Below are 22,935 nucleotides of genomic sequence, written 5' to 3'. Positions count from 1 at the left end.
GGGCCAGGGCAGAGGGAGAATACTGGCCCCTACAGGTGGCTGGGGAAAGTGCATCAATCCCAGATGGAATGAAATTGATAGTTGGCTTGTTTGATTTGGTAAAAGAAGGACTTCAATGCAAGGTTTCATGGCACACAGACAAAAAAGACAGACAATAATGAAGTCATTGCAGAGACCAAGTATGCTTGGATACAATGTCATTACATGTAAAGTAAAATGAGAAAGTTACATTCTATCATTTAACTAATTCCATCTATGATCATAAAGTTACCTACATTAGATGCCTTCCTAAGCATGTGCTGCTGATACATATTCTAAGACCTTCTGAAACGCCTGTGTGTGACGCAGTTACAGTGGAACTGCCTGTCTGAGTGACAGATGGTCCAGGTATTCTGGGTGACAATCCCCATGAGAAGTATCCTACACCAACTTGATTTACTGCATGGCCTGGATGTCGGCTGGAATGTCCACAGTGCTCTGTCACGAAAACCTGGATGTCACCCTAGTGTCCCCACTATCCCCGGTGTGTCAGTGACTGACCATGGTATCAGGCCAAGGTCCCCAGTTAGGAGGATGGCTACAGCATGTCCCTGTAGAGACAGAGACGTATAGAGAAACAAACCTGTCTGTCGCTCTATAGAGACATACAGAGTAGAGAAACTAACCCTTGTCGCTCTATAGAGACGAGTAGAGAAACTAACCCGTGTCGCTCTATAGAGACGAGTAGAGAAACTAACCCGTCTGTCACTCTATAGAGACGAGTAGAGAAACTGACCCGTCTGTCGCTCTATAGAGACGAGTAGAGAAACTGACCCGTCTGTCGCTCCATAGAGACGAGTAGAGAAACTAACCCGTCTGTCGCTCTATAGAGACGAGTAGAGAAACTAACCCGTCTGTCGCTCTATAGAGACGAGTAGAGAAACTAACCCGTCTGTCGCTCTATAGAGACGAGTAGAGAAACTAACCCGTCTGTCGCTCTATAGAGACGAGTAGAGAAACTAACCCGTCTGTCGCTCTATAGAGATGAGTAGAGAAACTAACCCGTCTGTCGCTCTATAGAGACGAGTAGAGAAACTAACCTGTCTGTCGCTCTATAGAGACGAGTAGAGAAACTAACCCGTCTGTCGCTCTATAGAGACGAGTAGAGAAACTAACCCGTCTGTCGCTCTAGAGACGAGTAGAGAAACTAACCCGTCTGTCGCTCTATAGAGACGAGTAGAGAAACTAACCCGTCTGTCGCTCTATAGAGACGAGTAGAGAAACTAACCCGTCTGTCGCTCTATAGAGACGAGTAGAGAAACTAACCCGTCTGTCGCTCTATAGAGACGAGTAGAGAAACTGACCCGTCTGTCGCTCTATAGAGACGAGTAGAGAAACTGACCCGTCTGTCGCTCTATAGAGACGAGTAGAGAAACTAACCCGTCTGTCGCTCTATAGAGACGAGTAGAGAAACTAACCCGTCTGTCGCTCTATAGAGACGAGTAGAGAAACTAACCCGTCTGTCGTTCTATAGAGACGAGTAGAGAAACTAACCCGTCTGTCGTTCTATAGAGACGAGTAGAGAAACTAACCCGTCTGTCGCTCTATAGTGATGTGAAGATAAACTAACCCGTCTGTCGCTCTATAGTGATGTGTAGAGAAACTAACCCGTCTGTCGCTCTATAGTGATGTGTAGAGAAACTAACCCGTCTGTCGCTCTATAGTGATGTGTAGAGAAACTAACCCGTCTGTCGCTCTATAGAGACGAGTAGAGAAACTAACCCGTCTGTCGCTCTAGAGACGAGTAGAGAAACTAACCCGTCTGTCGCTCTATAGAGACGAGTAGAGAAACTAACCCGTGTCGCTCTATAGAGACGAGTAGATAAACTAACCTGTAGGAGGAAGCAGTTTATTCATCTCTAGTCCTCGAGGAGGAAGCAGTTTGTTCATCTCTAGTCCTCGAGGAGGAAGCAGTTTGTTCATCTCTAGTCCTCGAGGAGGAAGCAGTTTGTTCATCTCTAGTCCTCGAGGAGGAAGCAGTTTGTTCATCTCTAGTTCTCGAGGAGGAAGCAGTTTATTCATCTCTAGTCCTCGAGGGGGAAGCAGTTTGTTCATCTCTAGTCCTTGAGGAAGCAGTTTGTTCATCTCTTGTCCTCGAGAAGGAAGCAGTTTGTTCATCTCTAATCCTCGAGGAGGAAGCAGTTTATTAATCTCTTGTCCTCGAGGAGGGAGCAGTTTATTCATCTCTTGTCCTCGAGGAGGAAGCAGTTTGTTCATCTCTAATCCTCGAGGAGGAAGCCGTTTGTTCATCTCTAGTTCTCGAGGAGGAAGCAGTTTATTCATCTCTAGTCCTCGAGGAGGAAGCAGTTTGTTCATCTCTAGTCCTCGAGGAGGAAGCAGTTTGTTCATCTCTAGTCCTTGAGGAGGAAGCAGTTTGTTCATCTCTAGTCCTCGAGGAGGAAGCAGTTTGTTCATCTCTAATCCTCGAGGAGGAAGCCGTTTGTTCATCTCTAGTTCTCGAGGAGGAAGCAGTTTGTTCATCTCTAGTCCTCGAGGAGGAAGCAGTTTGTTCATCTCTAGTCCTTGAGGAAGCAGTTTGTTAACTTATGGTTTCTATGGCTCCTTAGTGACTTCCTTGTCTTGACATTGTTTATTGAATTAATTGGCTGGAGCTGGATAGTCCGCCCACTTGGATTTTTTGTCCTAATTTAGTTAGGTCTACTGATTGAGAGAGAACAAAAAAAAAAGACAAATGTGCTCTTGATGTCAAAGCCAAATACATCTAAATTAAAGAGCAACTGCCTTCAAAAAGCAACGAATCCCTTTGAAAACTATGTGGCATCGATATGAGTCCGAAACAGTTATTCTAGTGTCAAAATTGACTACAACGTGTAAATAGGATAATTTTGGTCATAAAGTCAGTCTCGTCTAAAATGAAGTTTGGAACGTCTGTCCATGTAAATGAAGGTTGGGTTTTGATTTGATTTGGCGATTTGTCCATTTTCCCACTAACATGGGGTGAACAGCTGCAGTGATTGCTGTCTATCCAATAGCATAGACAGTGAGGCAGACCTACCCAGCAACTCCCACTTTGTTTACAAAAGACAACACATTATTTACTTGAGAAATACTGCACCAAATACCTTAGATGTAAAATTTCACTACTAAAACATCATTGGCATAAACGTAAAAATGAATGAAAGATTTGTTGAGTTCTTAGATTTATTCTGGGGATTATGAGGAAGTGAAATAGGCTTCTGCACCTGCAGTGTCTCATGGGAGACCAACGTCATTAACCAAATGCAGAATCGGTCAGGAACACACTTCCAAGACTGAAATCTCATCTTTCTAATGAGCAACAGAAGAAAAAAAACACCAATCTGTGTTCAGTGGCTCTTTAAACTTAATTTATGCATTAACGTTTGATAATAGCTTGCAATAGCTGTATTAAAACGGTTATTCCAACTTTTGGGCCCGTAGTGGGTGCATCTAGACCTAAACTGTAGCAATTGACAGAGGAGGGTCAAGAAGGTCATGCAAAGTTCCTTCTCGACCCAAGAGGATAGAAGATAACGAGGTATAAACAAGACTCTGAAAGACGTTTGCCAATAATATCCAGTGACCCCAAGAAAAACAACACAATACAAACTATTGTATTTTAAGTAGGGGTTATAGAGTTGTAGTTGCTCTGTCTATCAGGGATATTCACATCAGTAAAGTGAGTCTGACTTTTTACGTCCTCGCTCTTGCTTCCTGAATCTCTCTCCATGGCAACGGTGAGAGCCGGAGAGAGAAAAACCAGGGGCAGTGAGTTTCTTCTAATTTTGGGCAATGATTCAGCAAAATTGATTTCAGACAAAATATGTAGAGACATTTTATTCTCAGACCCAAGGTTCTCCAAATAATGAAATGCAGTTTGCAGAACTCCAACACAATGCTACTCCTAAAACACATACATTTTTCATATGTTCTTAAGTTAGACAAAGTCAGACAGACAGAAATACAGTCAGACACTCAGAAAAAGAACGAGACACTCAGCTAAACCAAGCCTCATGCAGCCAGATGAACATCGTATACAGTAAACTAATTGGACTAATTAGTATTTGAAACCTACTTTATGCTTATAATGAGAACATATGCACCAATTCTCCCTTGTTGCTGCAAATCTGTTTCAGAATGTTAAGACCGGTTCGATCCACAGAGCAGAATCTCCCTCCTCTGTCCTAGTGTCACGATGCGGTTTCTGCAGTAGTATCACATGAGCTGCCTCCCAAATCGCACCCTAGCCCCATAGGGCTCTGGTCAGAAGTAGTGCACTAAATAGGGCACGGGGTGCCATTTGCTATGCAGCTCCTATGGTGAACTCCCTTTCAAGTGGAGCCACACCGCTTGCATTTGATTATTCGAGTCTCGACATGATGGGTGATTTAAAGTGGAGAAGGTGGCTTCCAAAACCCATAATTCCCTGGGATTTGCGGCATCTGCATAACACATTGCTCATTAGCTCTCCCCCTCCATCCCACCCAACCTACTCTACTGTCCCTGTGCCCCGTTGTTGTTGGTTGGCCGTTTCTGCACTTTGACAGGATCGAGATCAACGTCTCTGATATGGTGTGTGAGTGACTATGTTTAGAACGGAGTGTGTATGTTTAGTGTATCTGTGTGTGTTCAGGTACCATGACTGGGGTGATGCAGTAAGTCTTTCTCAGCCTTTACACAGCGTACTGAAGCAGCGAAGTCATCTGCGTTGTGTTCCTGTGGGTGTGCAGTGCTCTGTACTCTAGAGGAATTTGGCTCTCAACTCATCCTATCTCAGCGAGTAGAATAACGATGTGGAAAGATGTTCCAAAGGGTTGAGGCGCAGTAGTATGTGTGTGTGTGTGTGTGTGTGTAGGGGGGAGGATACAAATATGTTGTATGTTATCATGTGGTGGATGGTGGGAAATGTACATATAAGAGTTTACATGGATGATTCACAGTGTTTTGGGGATGTTGGCTGTATTTCATGGACATCTGAGATGAGTTTGGCTGGACACAATACATTCAATGCTAATGGGAGCTTACTGAGCCATCCCACTTGGCACAGACGTCACTTCAACGTCTACTCCACATTGGTTCAACGGAATTTAATCGAACTGACGTGAAAACAACGTTGATTCAACCAGTGTGTTCCCAGTGGGAATGCACTCAAACAGTTGTTTTTAGAGGTAAACGTACAGCGCTGTATAGTGAGAGCAAGAACCAATACGCCTCAGGCACTGACCAACCATTCTTTCTCCCCCCAGGGACCGCATGCAGCAGTCAGCCATGTACGACCTGTGTCTGGGCATGAGGCAGGTGAGCCAGGAGTTTGTCAGGCTGCAGCTCACCTACCAAGAGTTCCTCTCCATGAAAGTGTTGCTGCTGCTCAGCACAGGTAAGTCAGCTGAAGGTGTGTGGAAGGGGGGGGGGGGTGAGTTCCTTTGCCAGGAAAACATCCAACTCTAAGTGAGTGTGTGCATACAGCAGTGTGTGTGTGTGTGAGAGAGAGTGTGAGTGAGAAAGAGAGTCTATATGGTGTGTGTGTGTGTGTGTTTTTGTTGCACCAATAAACAGATAGCTGCAGTGAGGTAGTGTGTATCAGCCACATGTCAGTATACAAGCAGGTTGACAGAGTAAATAACAGGTACATCACTTGTCATTTGTTTGCTGAGCTTGGAGTTGGAACACAAACAGGAACCAGGGAATAATAACAGGTATACATACAGGGTCATGTCTATAATAAGCTGGAGTTGTATACATTCTAGGTAGGCACAGAAAGCGGGATTGGGTGACACTACAGGATGCAACGATTATGCTATACCTCTGGCATGCAAGCTGTCATGGAACTAATGTGCCAGAGAGAAAGAGGGCAATCGATGGAGAGAGGTAAAATAGTGAGAAAGCACACACAGAGAGAAGAATCTCAGTTTGAGAGAGGGATTTACATTTTAGGCGTTTAGCAGACGCTCTTATCCAGAGCGATTTCCAGTAGGGAGTGCACCCCTTTCTGTACTGGTCCTCCTTCGGGAATCGAACCCACAACCCTGTCATTGCAAGCGTCATGGTCTAACAACTGAGCCACACGGGACATAAAGAAAGCGAGACCCCCATATTGTTTCACCATATGGCAACTGAGGACAAGGTTCTTGTTGGCGTTCAGCAGTAAACGCAGTCGGGGCAGAGCAGGCAGGCAGAGCTACAGGAGGGCAAGGCTACATAGGCCAGTTATGGGAGCTATTTTGGGAGGCCAGGCTTCAGCCCTCTGCTCTGCTTTGAACTGCCGCCGTGCGGATTTGTAGGAATGTTTATTAGACTTGTCAGGCAGGGCCTCCGTTTGGAGGATCCTGGGTAGTCTCACTTGGAGCCAGAGGCAGCACTACTCAGCTTTCCATGGATTTCTGCCTGATTGATAATGGATGCCTGGCTAGGAGTGTTGTTAGAGCAAACAGAGCAGAAAATGACAAACTATTAAAGGGATGCTTTGGGATTTTGACAATGAAGCCATTTATCTACTTCTGCAGAGTCGGATAAACTCATGGATTACATTTGTACGTCTCTGCATCCAGAGGAAGTTAGAGTTAGTTTCGCGAGCCAGTGCAAGCTAGCGTTAGCAATTACGCCAATGCTAGTTAGCAAATTCCTTCAAACGACATCGAGAGACAAACATAGTATCCACGAGTTCATCTGGCTTTGGGAAGTAAATACAGGGCTTCATTACAACAACAAAAAATGTAGGCACCTCCACCCCCAAACTACTTCCCGCAGCTATGACCCTTTTAATACAAAATTACGTTATCGACACCTAATTTAGTTGCATATTGCTTTATCTACCTGCAAGGGGCGGCATTTAGCCTCGAGGTTAGAGCGTTGGGCCAGTAGCCCAAAGGTTGCTGGTTTGAATATTGGAGCCAACAAGGTAAAACATTTTATAATAATCTGTTGATGTGCACTTGAGCAAGGCACTTAACTCTAATTGCTCCAGGGGTGCTCCAGTGGCACTGACCATGACCCCACTCAGAGGATATGCATAAAAAAATACAATTAACTAAAATGTGTATCTTAAATGAAAAGGAGATCAATCAATGACATAACACACTTGTGTAATTTGAATTAAATTAGATTTTAGTCCCTAAATTCTAAGCATTCCCAAAGGGCATTGACACTGGCCTGACATAACCTGAGTGTCAGTAAATTAATCTGAACGCAGGAGTGCTGTTGGAGTGGAAGGATGGAATGAATATATATGAGTGAGTGAGAGTGAGTGAGTGAGTGAGTGAGAGTGAGAGAGCACAGAAAGAACGAGAGCGCTCCGTCTGTTGTTGCCTCTTCCCTCCTCATCCTCTAGAGCCTCTCCAAAGAGCCCTGCTGTACTTAATAAAAGTCCAGTCAAGCACTGGGCAGCACTCCAAAACCTGCTGTTTTTCTCCTACTTCCTTCAAACATGGCCCAAATGGAGGGAGAGAGAGAGTGCTGTGGTGATCTGACTGATCGTATGTGGCTGCATGAATCTGTCAGAATAGGGTTTTAGTAGTGTCCGTCAGAGATTGCATCCTACTGTAGGTCTTCTTGTGGATGATGATAGAGGTTCTCATTTTAGCATCTCAATCCTTCTATACTGAAGTGACTATGAATTGTATGTTGTTTACTTTTTAGGTTTGTAAAAGGCTATTTCATCCTCTTTTAATATTTGTGACTAACAGTGAAATTAGATCTGATACTTGAGGCAGAGAAAACATTTCCAGCTACCAACTTCCTCCATATCCTTGAGCACAGACTGTCACCAACTAATAAAGTGAGATAAGGATGATGTGTGTGTGTGTGTGTGATGAGTTATTGTGGAAAAGTGTTTACAGAGAAGTAGTTGTGTGTGGAGCTTTTTTTTTGTCTTTGACCTTGGTTAAGGGTTCACTTGCCCTGCAGTGTCTCATGAGACACTGTAGAATGGGTGTGATCTGATAAAAACAGATGTACCCTTCGGCTCCACAGTGATAGTGTATGGAAACATTATCCTTTAAACAATACTCGGTAATAGAACGCCCCCTAATACATATTGTGGTGGATGATTTGGTCATCAAATGGTTTCTAAACTTGACATGCATTAGCCTCACTCACTAGGTGGGTGCTACACTAATGGTATATAACGTGAGTTACCCCACATAAAGTAGTGTTCTAAAACTAGTACAAAAAAAGCAATATAATCATATTATATAAACCACAATCCATAATTATAAGCTGATTTATTTGTCAGATAGATAATAATCTTTTGAGTGTTATTCATTAGGGGGGCTGTTTTTGACATTGTTTTATTAAACGTTTCCAGTGCGACAGGATGCGATATCTTTCTGGATTAACTTTTATCTAGGAGCAGAACAGTCTACAGGCATATTTGTACGGCAGTCTTTATTTATTGAAATACCCTGCATTTCCCTTTGTAAGCCGGTACATCATGGCTTGAATCAAGGCCAAGACACACAGTCAGTGAGGTATGAGCTGGTAAGACTAAAGCAGGAAGCTACATGTCATGTGTGTTTAACGATAGGATATTTTCACAATGACACCCAATATAATATATAGGTTATGTACAGAACATATCAGGAGGCAGAAGCAATGCAAGTATTTCTAGGTTGTGAAAAAAAAGAAGAAAAAAAAGAAGAGAGTTCAACAGGTTGCAATTCATAACAAATCCTGGGTCATATTCATTAGGGAGCACCGTTTTTTATTTGTTTATTTCACCTTTATTTAACCAGGTAGGCTAGTTGAGAACAAGTTCTCATTTACAACTGCGACCTGGCCAAGATAAAGCATAGCAGTGTGAACAGACAACACAGAGTTGCACATGGAGTAAACAATTAACAAGTCAATAACACAGTAGAAAAAAAGGGGAGTCTATATACATTGTGTGCAAAAGGCATGAGGAGGTAGGCGAATAATTACAATTTTGCAGATTAACACTGGAGTGATAAATGATCAGATGGTCATGTACAGGTAGAGATACTGGTGTGCAAAAGTAAAAAAAAAAAAAAAAGTAAATAAATAAAAACAGTATGGGGATGAGGTAGGTAAAAAATGGGTGGGCTATTTACCGATAGACTATGTACAGCTGCAGCGATCGGTTAGCTGCTCAGGTAGCAGATGTTTGAAGTTGGTGAGGGAGATAAGTCTCCAACTTCAGCGATTTTTGCAATTCGTTCCAGTCACAGGCAGCAGAGAACTGGAACGAAAGGCGGCCAAATGAGGTGTTGGCTTTAGGGATGATCAGTGAGATACACCTGTAGGAGCGCGTGCTACGGATGGGTGTTGCCATCGTGACCAGTGAACTGAGATAAGGCGGAGCTTTACCTAGCATGGACTTGTAGATGACCTGGAGCCAGTGGGTCTGGCGACGAATATGTAGCGAGGGCCAGCCGACTAGAGCATACAAGTCGCAGTGGTGGGTGGTATAAGTTGCTTTAGTGACAAAACGGATGGCACTGTGATAAACTGCATCCAGTTTGCTGAGTAGAGTGTTGGAAGCAATTTTGTAGATGACATCGGCGAAGTCGAGGATCGGTAGGATGGTCAGTTTTACTAGGGTAAGTTTGGCGGCCTGAGTGAAGGAGGCTTTGTTGCGGAATAGAAAGCCGACTCTTGATTTGATTTTCGATTGGAGATGTTTGATATGAGTCTGGAAGGAGAGTTTACAGTCTAGCCAGACAACTAGGTACTTATAGATGTCCACATATTCAAGGTCGGAACCATCCAGGGTGGTGATGCTGGTCAGGCGTGCGGGTGCAGGCAGCGAACGGTTGAAAAGCATGCATTTGATTTTACTAGCGTTTAAGAGCAGTTGGAGGCCACGGAAGGAGGGTTGTATGGCATTGAAGCTCGTTTGGAGGTTAGATAGCACAGTGTCCAAGGACGGGCCGGAAGTATATAGAATGGTGTCGTCTGCGTAGAGGTGGATCAGGGAATCGCCCGCAACCGTAGCAAAAGGTTTTGCAATGGAAAATGAAAACAAGCATTTCTTATTGGACAAGTTCAGGTATAGATAGTCCCTCCCTATTTCAGTCATTTTTCTTCCGTTTGGTGCTTATTATTATTTATTAAACCCGGTGCTGCTTAAGACATATTTGCGTGCGTGAGTGTGAAATATGGCCTGGTTGACACATCTAGGTTGGGTACCTGCGTTGAGTATTTGCCCCACTTTGTTGGCCACACCCCTAAAAGACACACTTTCTGCCGGCCACGCCCCTAAAAGACACACTTTCTGCCGGCCACGCCCTTAAATGACACACTTTCTGCCAGCCACGCCCCTTAATGACACTTTCTGTAGGCCCTAGACACTAAATGCCAACTGGAGCTGAATTAAATTAGGGACTGAGTCAGTGGGGCGAGAACACAGGGCCCAAATGTGGCACTGGTTTTAGCATGTTCCTGTTAATAAGGGCCACAAAACAAGGCGCGAAACAGAAAGAACAGAATCCCTCTCTCTCGCCTTGATGCTTTTCCAGAGAGCTCTAGCTACTGCTTTGTCGTTCTTTTGCTCTTGGTCTCTGCTACGTTCTAGGCTAGGTTTGTGTGTGTGCGTCTGCATCTCTCACGGTGTCTATGCCTCTGTGTGTGTGTGTCGTGCCTGCGTACGTACGACTGAGCATTGCCATTCGCTGAGCGATTTCCTCCAAGATGCAATGCTAACTGACAGGCTCTAGTCCTACTCTTGCCTGTGGCTGTGTGTTCTAAGAAACAAAAAGTCCTGTCAACTGTATTTTCCCACATGGCTCTCAGCATCAACAGGTGTGTGTTTCTGTCTGCCACATGTTGGTTTGGGTTAAGTCCTCAAATGCAAAGCTTCAAACTAGGCTAATTAAACATAAAATCAAATCAAGTGTATTTGTCATATGTACATGACACACATGGTGTACACAGTACAATTAAATGTTGACTTGCAGGTGCACCACATTTACTACAGACGGAGTATAGTACAGATGTAGGATCTTAATTTGAGCCAGTTTGCTACAGCAGGAAAAATAATCCTTCAGCAACAGGAAGTGTGAATTATTACGTGGATTATAATGAATGGGCATTGTTGCAGGGCTGGTAACAGAGGGAATCAGTTGGATGGGCATTTGATTTCTAAAAACGAGCCATTTTTTTTCAGGAATTGTGTTATTGGGTGTTATAGTAAAAACCACAGGCAGCTCGTAGTTTCAAGTTTGGAGAAGTTTACAATTTATCCGACCATTTCTACCGATCTATGTTCCAGTTATGGATTATATTTTATATAAAATGTTTGTGGAACAGTTTCATTTCAATAATGTTTTTGTTTCTCAAAATTATTGTCAGGTGGTTAATCATAAAAATCTGAATCAAAACGATAAAATCTCAAATTTAACTAATGCAAGAGTACCAGCCTTTGCCATATGAACACATATACAACGTGATACTTTGGCAGCTAAAGAAATGAGTGCATGTTACCCAGAGATAGCCTATAGGCCAATACAGCAGTAGGCCAATAACTTCCATCGTCAACTAAGTAAAATACATAGGCCTAAAGCCAACTAATAAATAAGCCTGATGAAAATTCAGGTTCTGTCAATCGTATTAATCTCTATACTCTGCCTGACTGCCTCCCTTTCAACCTGTCTTGACGTGAGCTATCGCTAGTAAAGTGCAATATTGTATCAACTCAGCAGGTTGGCGTGCTCGTGGGCGCGCGCTCCCTCAACCACTCACATCCTCATTGCTCACATGGAGCACTCCAAACAAAAGACAAACATTTTTTAAACTCCTAAATTATGGATATAAAATTAACTTAAACGGATTTCTCTGCAAACAACGTTTCCACTCTTAGAATGAGAATAATAAATGTCTGTAATACATGCATTAACATAAATTAATGCAGCCAGATGGCAGGGATGAACGGTACATTTAGTAGACCTACTCGTTACATATGTAATGGTGAATTTATTAAAACAAATCTAATCAAAAGGGCAAACAATTCACACAATGAAACAATGCAGCAGACAGCGGAGCACATTCTAGAGAAAGACGCCCATATCGTCTCCACACACCACTCCCCTTCTTGTCTCAACACTTTAAATGATACTCGAGACACATTATCTTCACACATTTAAGATCATTTTCACTGACAGCCGCGACTAAATAATCAACTAGGCCTATTGCCAAGCGCGCTGCCCAAATTGCTGGCTTCCCAAATAGGCATAGGCCTATACATGTGATATGAAACAATCCACAGATTTAAGTACGACGTGCCATACTCCTTTTGTCCAGACTGTATCAGATACATGACCTGCACATACAGAGACAGAGGGGTGCTGTTTCGCTCACGCTGATACTTTATCTGAGATTTGAGTCTTTCTGTCAGCGTGCATCTGTCAGATCAATATTTCATTTGGATGGGCAAGTAGGTACGGTAGGGCGGGCCAGACCCCCTAAGGGAAAATGAAGTCCGGAATTTCAAAGTGGTATTAGCTTCACAAGCGTTTTTAAACCTCAAAGAAACTACAAGTTTCAAATGGCCTGCGTAGCAGGAAAGGTCTCCCGGAACAGGGTGATCAAATTAAGATCCTACATCTGTATATCAAATGCAGGCCTCAAGGGTCAACACAGTGCCTCAACTCAGCCATAAGCAACCCAAAAAATAGCTTTTTTAATTTACATTTTTAAAGGTATCAAAACTGACCATGGAAACAGTACAAGGAGAGCAGCTTGTCATTAGCGTACCACTGTGAGGCAGGTCGAGCCACGCTGTGACACCAGAAGGATCTAGCCAGGCAGGTAGCCTATCCTCCTAGACTGGTCCTAGATCTGTTTGTGTTATCTTGCCATCTCCTAGGGTTATTGTCATCATGTGGGCAAAAAACAGATATTGGACCAGGCAAGTAGCCTAGGCTTCTAGACTGATCCCAGATCGGTTTGGGCTGTCTTGCCAACTGCTATGGTCACTGTCATGTAATGTTTGGATCAGATCTGGGACCAGGCAGGTCCTAGACTGATCCCAGCCCTGTTTGTTCGGCATGATTATTCTGACCATAGAGTTGGCTATACAGCATATACAGAACTGGGACCAGCTAACGCCACGTCTGACCATAGGAGTTGCCTATACAGCACCAACAGATTTGGGACCAGCCCGGCAGGTAGCCTACTAACCTGGGCTATGGTGTGTCATCCTTCTCCCTATGAAACAGGATGTCAATTAGACTTTAAAGTGTGTCATTTGGAACAGTTGGTTGCTCTGGTTTGAGGTAATCATTACCTGAAGCTGCTTAGTCAATTACCAACATTAGGTAGAGAACACCTGCTTTAGTGTGCCAACACGGTGTGTGTGTTTGTTTGTGTGTGTGTGTGTAGAGTACCTAACTAACACTGTCCCGTGATATTGCACTTAATAAAACTAAACAATTGTTTTTTGACCTATAGACCTGTTTTCAATATATGTCTGAATAACATGTGATGCCTCTCTATGACCATAATAATGTAGGTTACTGTGTACTATGATCATCTACTGTAGTAGTAGCAGCTATGATAATCAACAGTGCACAGGAGGCTGCTGACGGGAGGACGGCTCACTATAATGCCCGCAAAAACATAAAAACCATGCTGATACAATTCCACTGATTCCGCTCCAGCCATCACCCCTCCCCAATTAAGGTGCCACCAACCTCCAGTGCAACATTGGAATAACAGTGGCAGAGTTGCAGGCTACTAGGGATAAAGGCACTGTGCTGGTTAGTTTGATTACTGTACCTGCAGCACTTTGTTCATCACACCACAGTGTATATCAGAAGTGTTCCTGTAGGCCTCCACTAGAAGAAAGATCTAAGAGAGACTGTGTTGGGAGACTTGAGAGACAGACATTCTTTGAGAGACGAGGTGTTTCTTAATCAGTTAGCCAGCCAGACACGGAATGTCATTTAAGATGAGGTTGGCAGGCAGCCATATCGCCGTTAGTTTGTCCTCTACGGAGATATGAGCGAGGGAGAGAGAGAGAGAGAGAGAAAGAGAGAGCGAGCTAAAGGGAAAGAGAGATTTAGAAAGGGAGAAATGGAGAGGATACCTGTATCCATCCTGAGAAGACACTCTTATCTAATTTCTCACTTAAAATACTGTCTGTACATCCTGTTCATCACTCTTAGTTATTTGGCTGACGCTGTAAGTCAAAAAAGAGGACAACTACCATGAACTGAATTAAATGGGCGAAGTGACAAAGGGTTGATGTGGTTGGTCAACAAAAAGGTCATTGATTAAAATACTTATGACATGGTTAGAACTGTCGGGTGTTCAAATGAAATGTTCTCAGGTTAAGTTTAGGTCAAACTGCCATGTGCTTATACAATACATGTATCTTGTGTTATGCAGGCTAGTTGTTTACACCTCCCATTAATACTTATCTTTTGGCTTCCTCTCTCCTCTCAGTTCCCAAAGAGGGCCTAAAGAACCAGGCAGCGTTTGAGGAGATGAGAGTGAACTACATCAAGGAGCTGAGGAGGTCTGTGGGCAAGGCCACCAACAACTCTGGACAGACGTGGCAACGCTTCTTCCAGCTCACCAAGCTACTGGACGCCATGCATGATGTAAGCACTGGACCCACATCACTGTATCCATAACATCAGGCACTGGACCCAGCGCCACATCACCATGCCAAGTCCCATCAACAAGCCTCCTCTATGCTATGCATACACAGAGCAAGTTCAAATAGCAGGTCCCCATCACTGATTGGAGTTTAACAATGTATGGTAGTATCTCTGAAATAACATATTGCATTCCAATGACTAGCCCTAAAGGGTGTTTATTTTGGAATGGGCAAAGATTGCCCTGTATTGGTGAATGAATGGAACATGGAGGAATCAATGTCCAGGCTCAGAGTGGTGGCCTGGTGGGTCAATACAACTGTCCCCCTAACTAAATGCACTGAACGCACTGACTGTAGGGGTTATGCAAGGACAACTTAGCATGTGGTGAAACATTAGGAGCTAGAAGCATTAGGGAAAATACTCACATCTCACAAAGGGAAAAGTCCCTGATATTGGGGCTATGACAGTCTAAAATCAGTCTGTCAAACCATACTTTTGAAAGAAGTAGGATTTGAAGTGATTGACATGCATCAGAAAGGTATTGGGAAGTTCAGAAGATCAGGCAATAATCTTGTTTTTTTCTACACTGAAGATCATAGATCTTCATTGATGTTCTTTTTTCCCCCAGTCTGATTTAGTGCCTGGTCTTGTCCACTCTAATGAGTCCTGCACTGTTTGTGGGCATTGTAGACACATACGTGTTCCTGAGAGTCTTCTCCTTCAGTGATGGGGTCATAATATTTTGTAGCTTAAACTGCTCAAAAGAGAGACGCATTTGTGGGAAGAAAACAAAAAACGCTCTGTTTATTACAACCGCATCTAGCAGCTACCGGAGGTTACTGACGTAACCCTGGTTCTATGAACCAAGCAATTATTATATTTATTTTTCCCCCAGAGTTTCCCTCGTGATCCCATTTTCAACTCATGCAACCCCTAGTTTGGGAAACGATGCCCTATGTAGAAGAGCAGGTATAGTCTATTGAGAATCAGTAGCACCCCCTAGTGGTATGTCAGACTCATGAGTCGTGACCCCTAACCGATAAACAATTACAGTCATATCAATGCCATGACAAAGTTAACCTAAGGATCTGGCTATGGTAGGTGGCATCACTCTGAATAAGGTACAGTAAACGAACACACGTCAGAAAAGGGGAATGCCAATTCAAGGTTTCCCAGGGCACAAAGTTAACCCCAGCTTCCAAGAACAAGGCTTTGATTGTACTGTGTATTATTCACACTTCATGATAAGCCAATGAAATCCCTATGCAAACACAGCTGGACTCTATCAAACTACAACTCTCCTTCCCGCTCTCTCTCTACCCCTCTCAATGTGTATTTTCTACATTTATCTCTCTGCATTATTGGGAAGGACCCATTTCACTGTTAGTCTCTATGTGACAAATAACATGTTATTGATTGAGCCCTCCCTCTCTCTCTGTCCTCTAGCTGGTGGGGAACCTGCTAGACTTCTGTTTCTACACGTTCCGTGAGTCTCAGGCTCTGAAGGTGGAGTTTCCAGAGATGCTGGTGGAGATAATCAGTGACCAGATACCAAAGGTGGAGTCGGGCAACACACACACCCTCTACTTCCACAAGAAGTGACTGTACTGAGTCCTTGGGAGGAAGAGAGGAGAGAGAATGAAATAACGAGAGGGGAGGAGTGGGAGAGGAGGAAGGCCAAGGAAGGACCCTAGCCTCAGGAGTGGCCTAACTACTATGCCAGCCAGTCAATCTGCTGCCCCCTCCCCAATCTCAAATGGGAGAGGAAGTGACACGTGAGGGGCAGGAAGTGAGGTGGAGGAAGTTGAGTCCCCCACACTGCAGTCTCCGTCCGCCGGTTAGAGAGGTGACGCTGAGTGAGTGACATCTCAGCACCAAGGAAAACGCACTGACGAGGACTTTTTAAAATGTGACAAAGCAGCATCCCGACCCTTAGCGTGCCCCCCCCACCCAAAGACGATGATGTTTTTCTATGGATTCGAAGCCATACATTTTTTTGGTTGCGCTACAATCCATACATTCACACAGACCCACGTGTACAGTAATGCAGCACGCACACAGGTAGACAGTAACACAGACCATCTTACCATCCTGAAAAATGTCAGATGATAACTGTGCTTTTGCATTGATTCATGGATATTAGTTCTACTACTCTGACAATATGGAAAACAATGCTTAGATGTTGCTATGCAGTGTATTGTCATTAGGTTACATGGCAACATATACTTTTTTCATGACAAAGACTAAATGTAGGGTTTCTGTGAGAGGATCAAGGTCTATTTGAACATACTCCAAGGGCTATACAAGCTTAACAATAAACTGAATAGTTGCTTAAAAAGCTAACCAATTCCACTTTTGTTCTGCAGTGGTGTGCATTACAACACCCAAATGCCCGCATAACTAAAATTGTTTTAACGTTGTATAACGATCAAAAACGTAACTCGTATTAATATGCAAAAACTTCTAAATGAAGAATTTTCAAAAGTATGGTGTTTTGTGTGATCCAGTGTGAAAAAAGTTGAGTAACAGTTAAAAGTGAATCTGCCATGTCATACGTGAAGGCTTTCTGATATGTAGATGATTAACTACGCAACATTTGTCAGTAGATTAATTCCATCCAAAATAGGTGCAGGAGTATGGAAACACCTGATGGATTCACAATGACGACTTTCCCTCACATCGTAACGGCGGTACACCCAGTTAGTTATCCAGGGGTTCTCAACTTTTTGGGGCTGTGACCTCTTTTTTCATAGCAAATTCATCAGGAACCCATTCATAAATCAGAACACAACTCTAATGACTAAAAATAGCATAAAATGATTTTTACTAGGACTTTGGCTGTGCATGGCTGGGCGAATCAAGTCTTGGGCCCTGGGAAAGACCATTTTAAAAGGCCCTTGGCATCGGAGAGAAAACGTTGCCGTTTTCAAGCTAATTTCCTGCAATTCTACACATTTTGTCATGGGGCCGATTTGTTGTTGTAGCTTTAAAGTTAATATCCTAAAATTCTACACATTTTGCCACGAGGCAGAGAGAAACCTTAGCTGTCTAAAGCTTGAATGACAGTGCTTATAAAAAAAACATTTTGGGGGAATACAAGGATAATTAATATTGAATATTGATAATTGGTTGAGTACTGTGGATACCAATATCCCTGTGAGCCTCCCAGGCCCATGTTCCCCAGGGTTAAGAACATCAATTGTACAGTAGATTAATAATATGTATTACACCCTTTATATAGTATTATTCCACAGATCCCTTGGCCCAGATTTGTTTAATCTGTTAGTAATAATAAAAGTACAAAAATAAATGATATATTTTGAGATGTGGAGCCCACTTTGAGAACCCCTGAGTTATACAGTATAGTGAAAACATCAGAGCACCCATTTCTTGGTCTATTTCTACGTACTTACAGTGCATCCAAACCAGCACCCTTTGTGAAGTCAACCGACACTTATCTACCGTTTCCAGAAATAATAATGAAGCATTTGTGTTGTTGCAAAGGTTTTCGGTTTCATAAACCAGACATTTTACACCTAAGGTGCTTCTTTTTGTAAACGTAAAGATGAAATAACACTTTTCTGGTAACTAACACATGTACAATTATCAGCATTAGATACAGGGTTGGGTAGGTTACTTTCTAAATGTAATCTGTTACAGTTACTAGCTACCTGTCTAAAATGTTCATCAGTAATGTCATTTTGGTATTACCCAAACTCAGTAATGCAATCTGATTACTTTCCCCTTAAGAGACATTAGAAGATGACAAAAAATAATCCATCAAACGCATTGTGTGTGTCATCAGTGGTCTCCGACTTGTGATCAGATCCACTCAGGTGGAACTTAAACTTGCCTTTCTCATAGAGAAAACGGAAAGGTGTCGTAATGGATTTTTTTTCCACAAACATCCATTCTGAATTTAAAAGTAATCCAAGAAGTAATCATCTGTTTTTAAAAGTAGGCATCCGTAATCGGATAACAACATTTGTGCTGGTAAAGTAACTGATTATAGTTGCATTTTTTTGTAATCAGATTACATGTAACTCCCCAACCCTGATTAGATACAATAACCTTCAAACATACTGTATGGCGTTGATATTGGAACTGGATGTTGGAAAATGCCATTACTCTACAGTCACAGTGCTTTCAGTAAATGCATAATGTATTCAAATTTACCTGGCAAGCAGCAAATACATACAGTAAATGCAATGGCACTTGCTTAGGTTACAGTCACATTTCCCCCACTGTTGTACAGAAACTGTTTTGGAAGTACATGTTGATACTGCTGATAAATGATTGACTCATTGCATTGACCACCTGTCCTGATTTTGTGTTGTCCATCTTGTCTTTGGGCCAACTCTAGATGTATGGCCAGTCATCTGGACCATTCTTACCAGACCTGGGTTCAAACATGATTCAAAACCTTTCAAACTACTTTGAGCGTTTGCTTTAGTCTGCCGGGACTGTCAGGTGGGTGGGGTTTGCATTTTTTGGGACATTTCAATTGGTTCTATTGCAAAAGTCAAGCTCAATTAAGTACAGCTAAAGAATTGGAAACCATTTCAAATATTACTTGAACCCAGGTCTTATTCTTACTAGTTTCACACCAGATTGACTGACTGCTTAACCATTGTGGAACACTATGATGCTACTGAATAGCGCAAGAGATAGAGAGTCGTTTGAGAGGAAAAACAGAGGGGGCGTTTGGTTCCATCGTTTCACCTCGTTTGTGAGTGAGTGTGTGTGGTTGTTTGTTTGTTTTTTCCTGGCAAGCACGAGCATAATTGATCTGCTTTTTTCGAGGGCATTGTTAGTTTTCCTACGTTCTATAGGATTATGCTGAATATCCTAATTGCCTGAATTAGATTTGTACAGAAGAGATGTGACAATTGAGGCATTAACCCAACTAGAACATTGTGTGTCTGGTTGATAACTAAATGTGAATAAAAACAGGGAGACCCTGCATGAATAAGGCCTATAGTTTAAAGAGATAGTTCACTTCAAAATGTGAACTCCCCCTTTAAGGTGCTGTTGGTGTTTCACTATAGGTTCTACTTTGTAGGAAGCTGTCCAGAGTTGGACATAGAGAACAGACAATGGCAGGAGGATCACGATTAAAGAAAAAGCCAGTCCCTATGCTTAAACGGTCTCATTTTGCAGACTGTCCATCCATGTCCCTTTTGTACATTGCTGTGTTGAAGTTGTGAACTGAAGGACCCTAAAGACACGCTGTAAAGAACTGCTATTCTTTTTCTTCTTGTTTTACTCCTCTACCCTCTCCTTTTTATTTTTTAAAAATAGTGTCAAAAAAGGTTCATAGGACGAATGGGAAAAGTATTTTTGAAAGAATTATATTTTGCTGGAAACAATATTTAAGTACTTTGTCTAAAAATAAAAAACATAACTTTTTTTGTAAAGTGAAATGTTTATGCATGCTTTTTTTGATGAGATGTTTACATTGTATTTAAGAAGGGAAAATTGTGCCTTTTTATCTCACCTGATTTAAAATTTTACAGTATATATTGTAAATAATAAAGAAAGTCATTATGTTTGAGTAGTGTAAAAAACATTTATACTTTAAAGGAATAATCTGGTCAGAAACTATATTTTGGTATTGGTTTCATTAGTCCACTGTTAATAGTGTTAAAAATAATAATAAACTACTTCATCAGTCAAGTTTTCTAGATGTAAGATTTTCAAGAAGCAAATGCTGTCGTGGTGTGGGGGGTAATTTTCAACTAGGAATTCAACTCGGAAACTCTGGCATATTTCTAGAGCTCCGACTTTCTAACCCTGAAGATCTCTGACATGATTTTACCCCGTTTTTTTTGTCTTGAAAGCACCAAAGTTGCACTTTGCTTAATTGAAAAAGATACATCTTGAAAACTTGGCTGCTGACATGCAAAAACATTGAGACTGTATCAACAGGGGACGAATGAAACAAATTAAATATATCGTTTTTGAGTGGATTATTCCTTTAACTTACATCTTGTTGGAATATCTGCAGTTCATGCGGCTCCCACTTGTTATGTTGTCGTTTTGGATCATAGAAAGAAATGGCACAAGGTTCACACGAAAAAGCTAGCCTGCTCCCAGATCTGTTTGTGCAGTATTGTCAACTCTTGCCAGCCATTGTGATGCCAAACATGATAACGATTGGCAGGAGTTGGCAAGACAGTACAAACAGATCTGGGACCAGGCTACAAAAAGCCAACGGGTTAGAGTGAGTTATGAAAGTACCAAACATTGTGACAGACACTTTACTACCTGAATGTTAGAGAAAGAACAGAAATGTCCTCTTTTTTTTCTTCTTCCTTTACAAATAATGTTAACTGTTTATCTGACACTGTTTTGTACCTTTATTTTGCATTTTATGTCAATGTGACTTTAAAAAAAAGTAGGCAAACATATGTAATTTCTTTGTTACAGAGAGTAGACAGTACCAAACTATGGATCAATGAGTTCTTGCTGTTGACATGATTATCTCCCAAACCCCTTGGCGATATGTGATTTAATAGCACCACACAAATCAAGCAATCAACAAAAAAAAAGAAGAAGAAGATTAAAGCTGAAATACTGTAGGTTGAAAATACTCTTGCTTCTTCAGTTTGTTCAGCTATTAAGGTTCCAACTCAGATACATTGTGAAAGACAGGTTGATGTGGTCACCACAATTGGGATTAATTTTACTACACTTCCAATCCATTTAGGAAATAATCTGGACATACCATTTGAATTGGAAGAAAAGGCTCATTGGGGTATAACTCTTGGATTGACTGAAAGTCTGACACCTAAATGGATTTGACTCCAATACTGGTGATAATATAGAACCCAAACCGTGCTACCCTGGGATGTCTAGAAAAAACCATTTGTATCATTGAGATATGGATGCATCATGACTGTTTACAGGTTTAGTTGGCTTGGTCTCAGGTTTTGCAGTGCTCCCAATGGAAGTTCTACTGTATATGGCTTACTGCCTTGCTCAGAAATAAGTTAGTGGTTATCTGCTCATCCTTTTACAGTACAACACTATGCATGTGTACAAAGGGATTTCCAACCACCATCTCATTTACAGTATGCATATAGAATAACAAATGAGGACTTTCAATTCCGATATATTCTAAACAAAAGCAGCGTATTACTCATATTTTACAGCATTCATTTATCTCTGTGCAAGGACATGGATGTACAGTAAACTCCAAAAGTATTGGGACAGTGACACATTTGTTGTTTTGGCTCAGTATTTCAGCACTCTGGATTTGAAATGATGCAATGACTATGAGAGGTTAAAGTGTATCACTATGCTAGGATATGGGACCAAATACTGAACTTTAGACTATTTTATTACACAAGTGAATTTGTCCGAGTACTTTTGGTCCCCTAAAATGGGGGGACTACGTACAAAAAAGTGCTGTACTTTCTAAACTGTTCACCCGATAAGGATGAAAATACCCTCAAATTAAAGCTGACAGTCTGCTCTTCAAACTCCAGTCATTGTATCATATCAAATCCAAAGTGCTGGAGTACAGAGCCAAAACAACCAACAATGTGTCACTGTCCTAATACTTTGAGCTCACTACGTAGCTTACCATCGATTTCTGTCCTACTTCACCAATTATTTGACGGTTACAGTTGTAATGGAGCCACAGCATTCACATTTTTTTTAAACAAACATTAACCCCGTATATTGAGACTAAGCCATATCCCCAAAGCCACATCCAAGCTCAGCATTTCCTATTAATAGCACCTGGTTTGTTTTTATCCCAAAATACATTTTTAATCCAATGCTTTGTACAATATTTGTCAGCAACTATCCACAGTACATGAATATCCTTCAGCGTGAATAAAAACAACTAGTTCCTACTACAAACTGTATATCTTGAAGCAGATATTTGCCATAACTGTGTTTGCAAAACTATCAAGAGATTCCAATAAAACCGTTAACAAATAAATGTCATTTTTGATTTGCAGTTTGTAAGTAACATCGAGTGTGTGCATGCGTCGGAAGACCCCAATGAGATTGTCTGAAAGAGGAAAACCAGAGGGAATGCACACAGCTCGGGCCACTGGCTTATCCAATATGTATATATAGATCCAAGACTGGGAAAATTGGAGTAGGAGGATGGGAGGGATAGAGAGCCAGATGACTAATTAAGATGTGCCAGGAAGAGAAGAAAATGAGTCAAGAGACAGAGGGAGAGAATTTAGCATGTTATCCAAATGCATGTTTATTTGTTTTGCTAATATCAACTTATTTTTTATATTTTTTTAGCTCATACAGACTTAACAATTCAATAGATAATGAAAGAGGGATGGAAAACAGCAGAGGAAAACAGAAGAGAAAGAGAAAGAGACTAAAGAGA

At 41.9% G+C, this 22,935-nt stretch overlaps 1 protein-coding gene across 2 annotated transcripts in view; it reads left to right on the top strand.

Moving 5' to 3' along the window:
* Window positions 1-22,524, top strand: part of LOC109881008 (mineralocorticoid receptor) — a 102,528-nt gene extending 80,004 nt beyond the window's left edge. For both annotated transcript variants that reach the window (XM_031828369.1, XM_031828368.1), the window contains exons 7-9: window positions 5,265-5,395; window positions 14,416-14,573; window positions 16,020-22,524. In XM_031828369.1, the coding sequence (XP_031684229.1) occupies window positions 5,265-5,395; window positions 14,416-14,573; window positions 16,020-16,175 (445 nt within the window). In that variant the 3' untranslated portion in view covers window positions 16,176-22,524. The remainder of the gene's footprint in view (window positions 1-5,264; window positions 5,396-14,415; window positions 14,574-16,019) is intronic.
* Window positions 22,525-22,935: the final 411 nt, after the last annotated feature.

This window comes from Oncorhynchus kisutch, linkage group LG7 (genome assembly GCF_002021735.2).
Source record: "Oncorhynchus kisutch isolate 150728-3 linkage group LG7, Okis_V2, whole genome shotgun sequence".
NCBI classification, from domain to species: domain Eukaryota; kingdom Metazoa; phylum Chordata; class Actinopteri; order Salmoniformes; family Salmonidae; genus Oncorhynchus; species Oncorhynchus kisutch.
The sequence above is the reverse complement of the archived record's forward strand: the minus strand, read 5'-3'. Positions and strand labels throughout refer to the sequence as shown.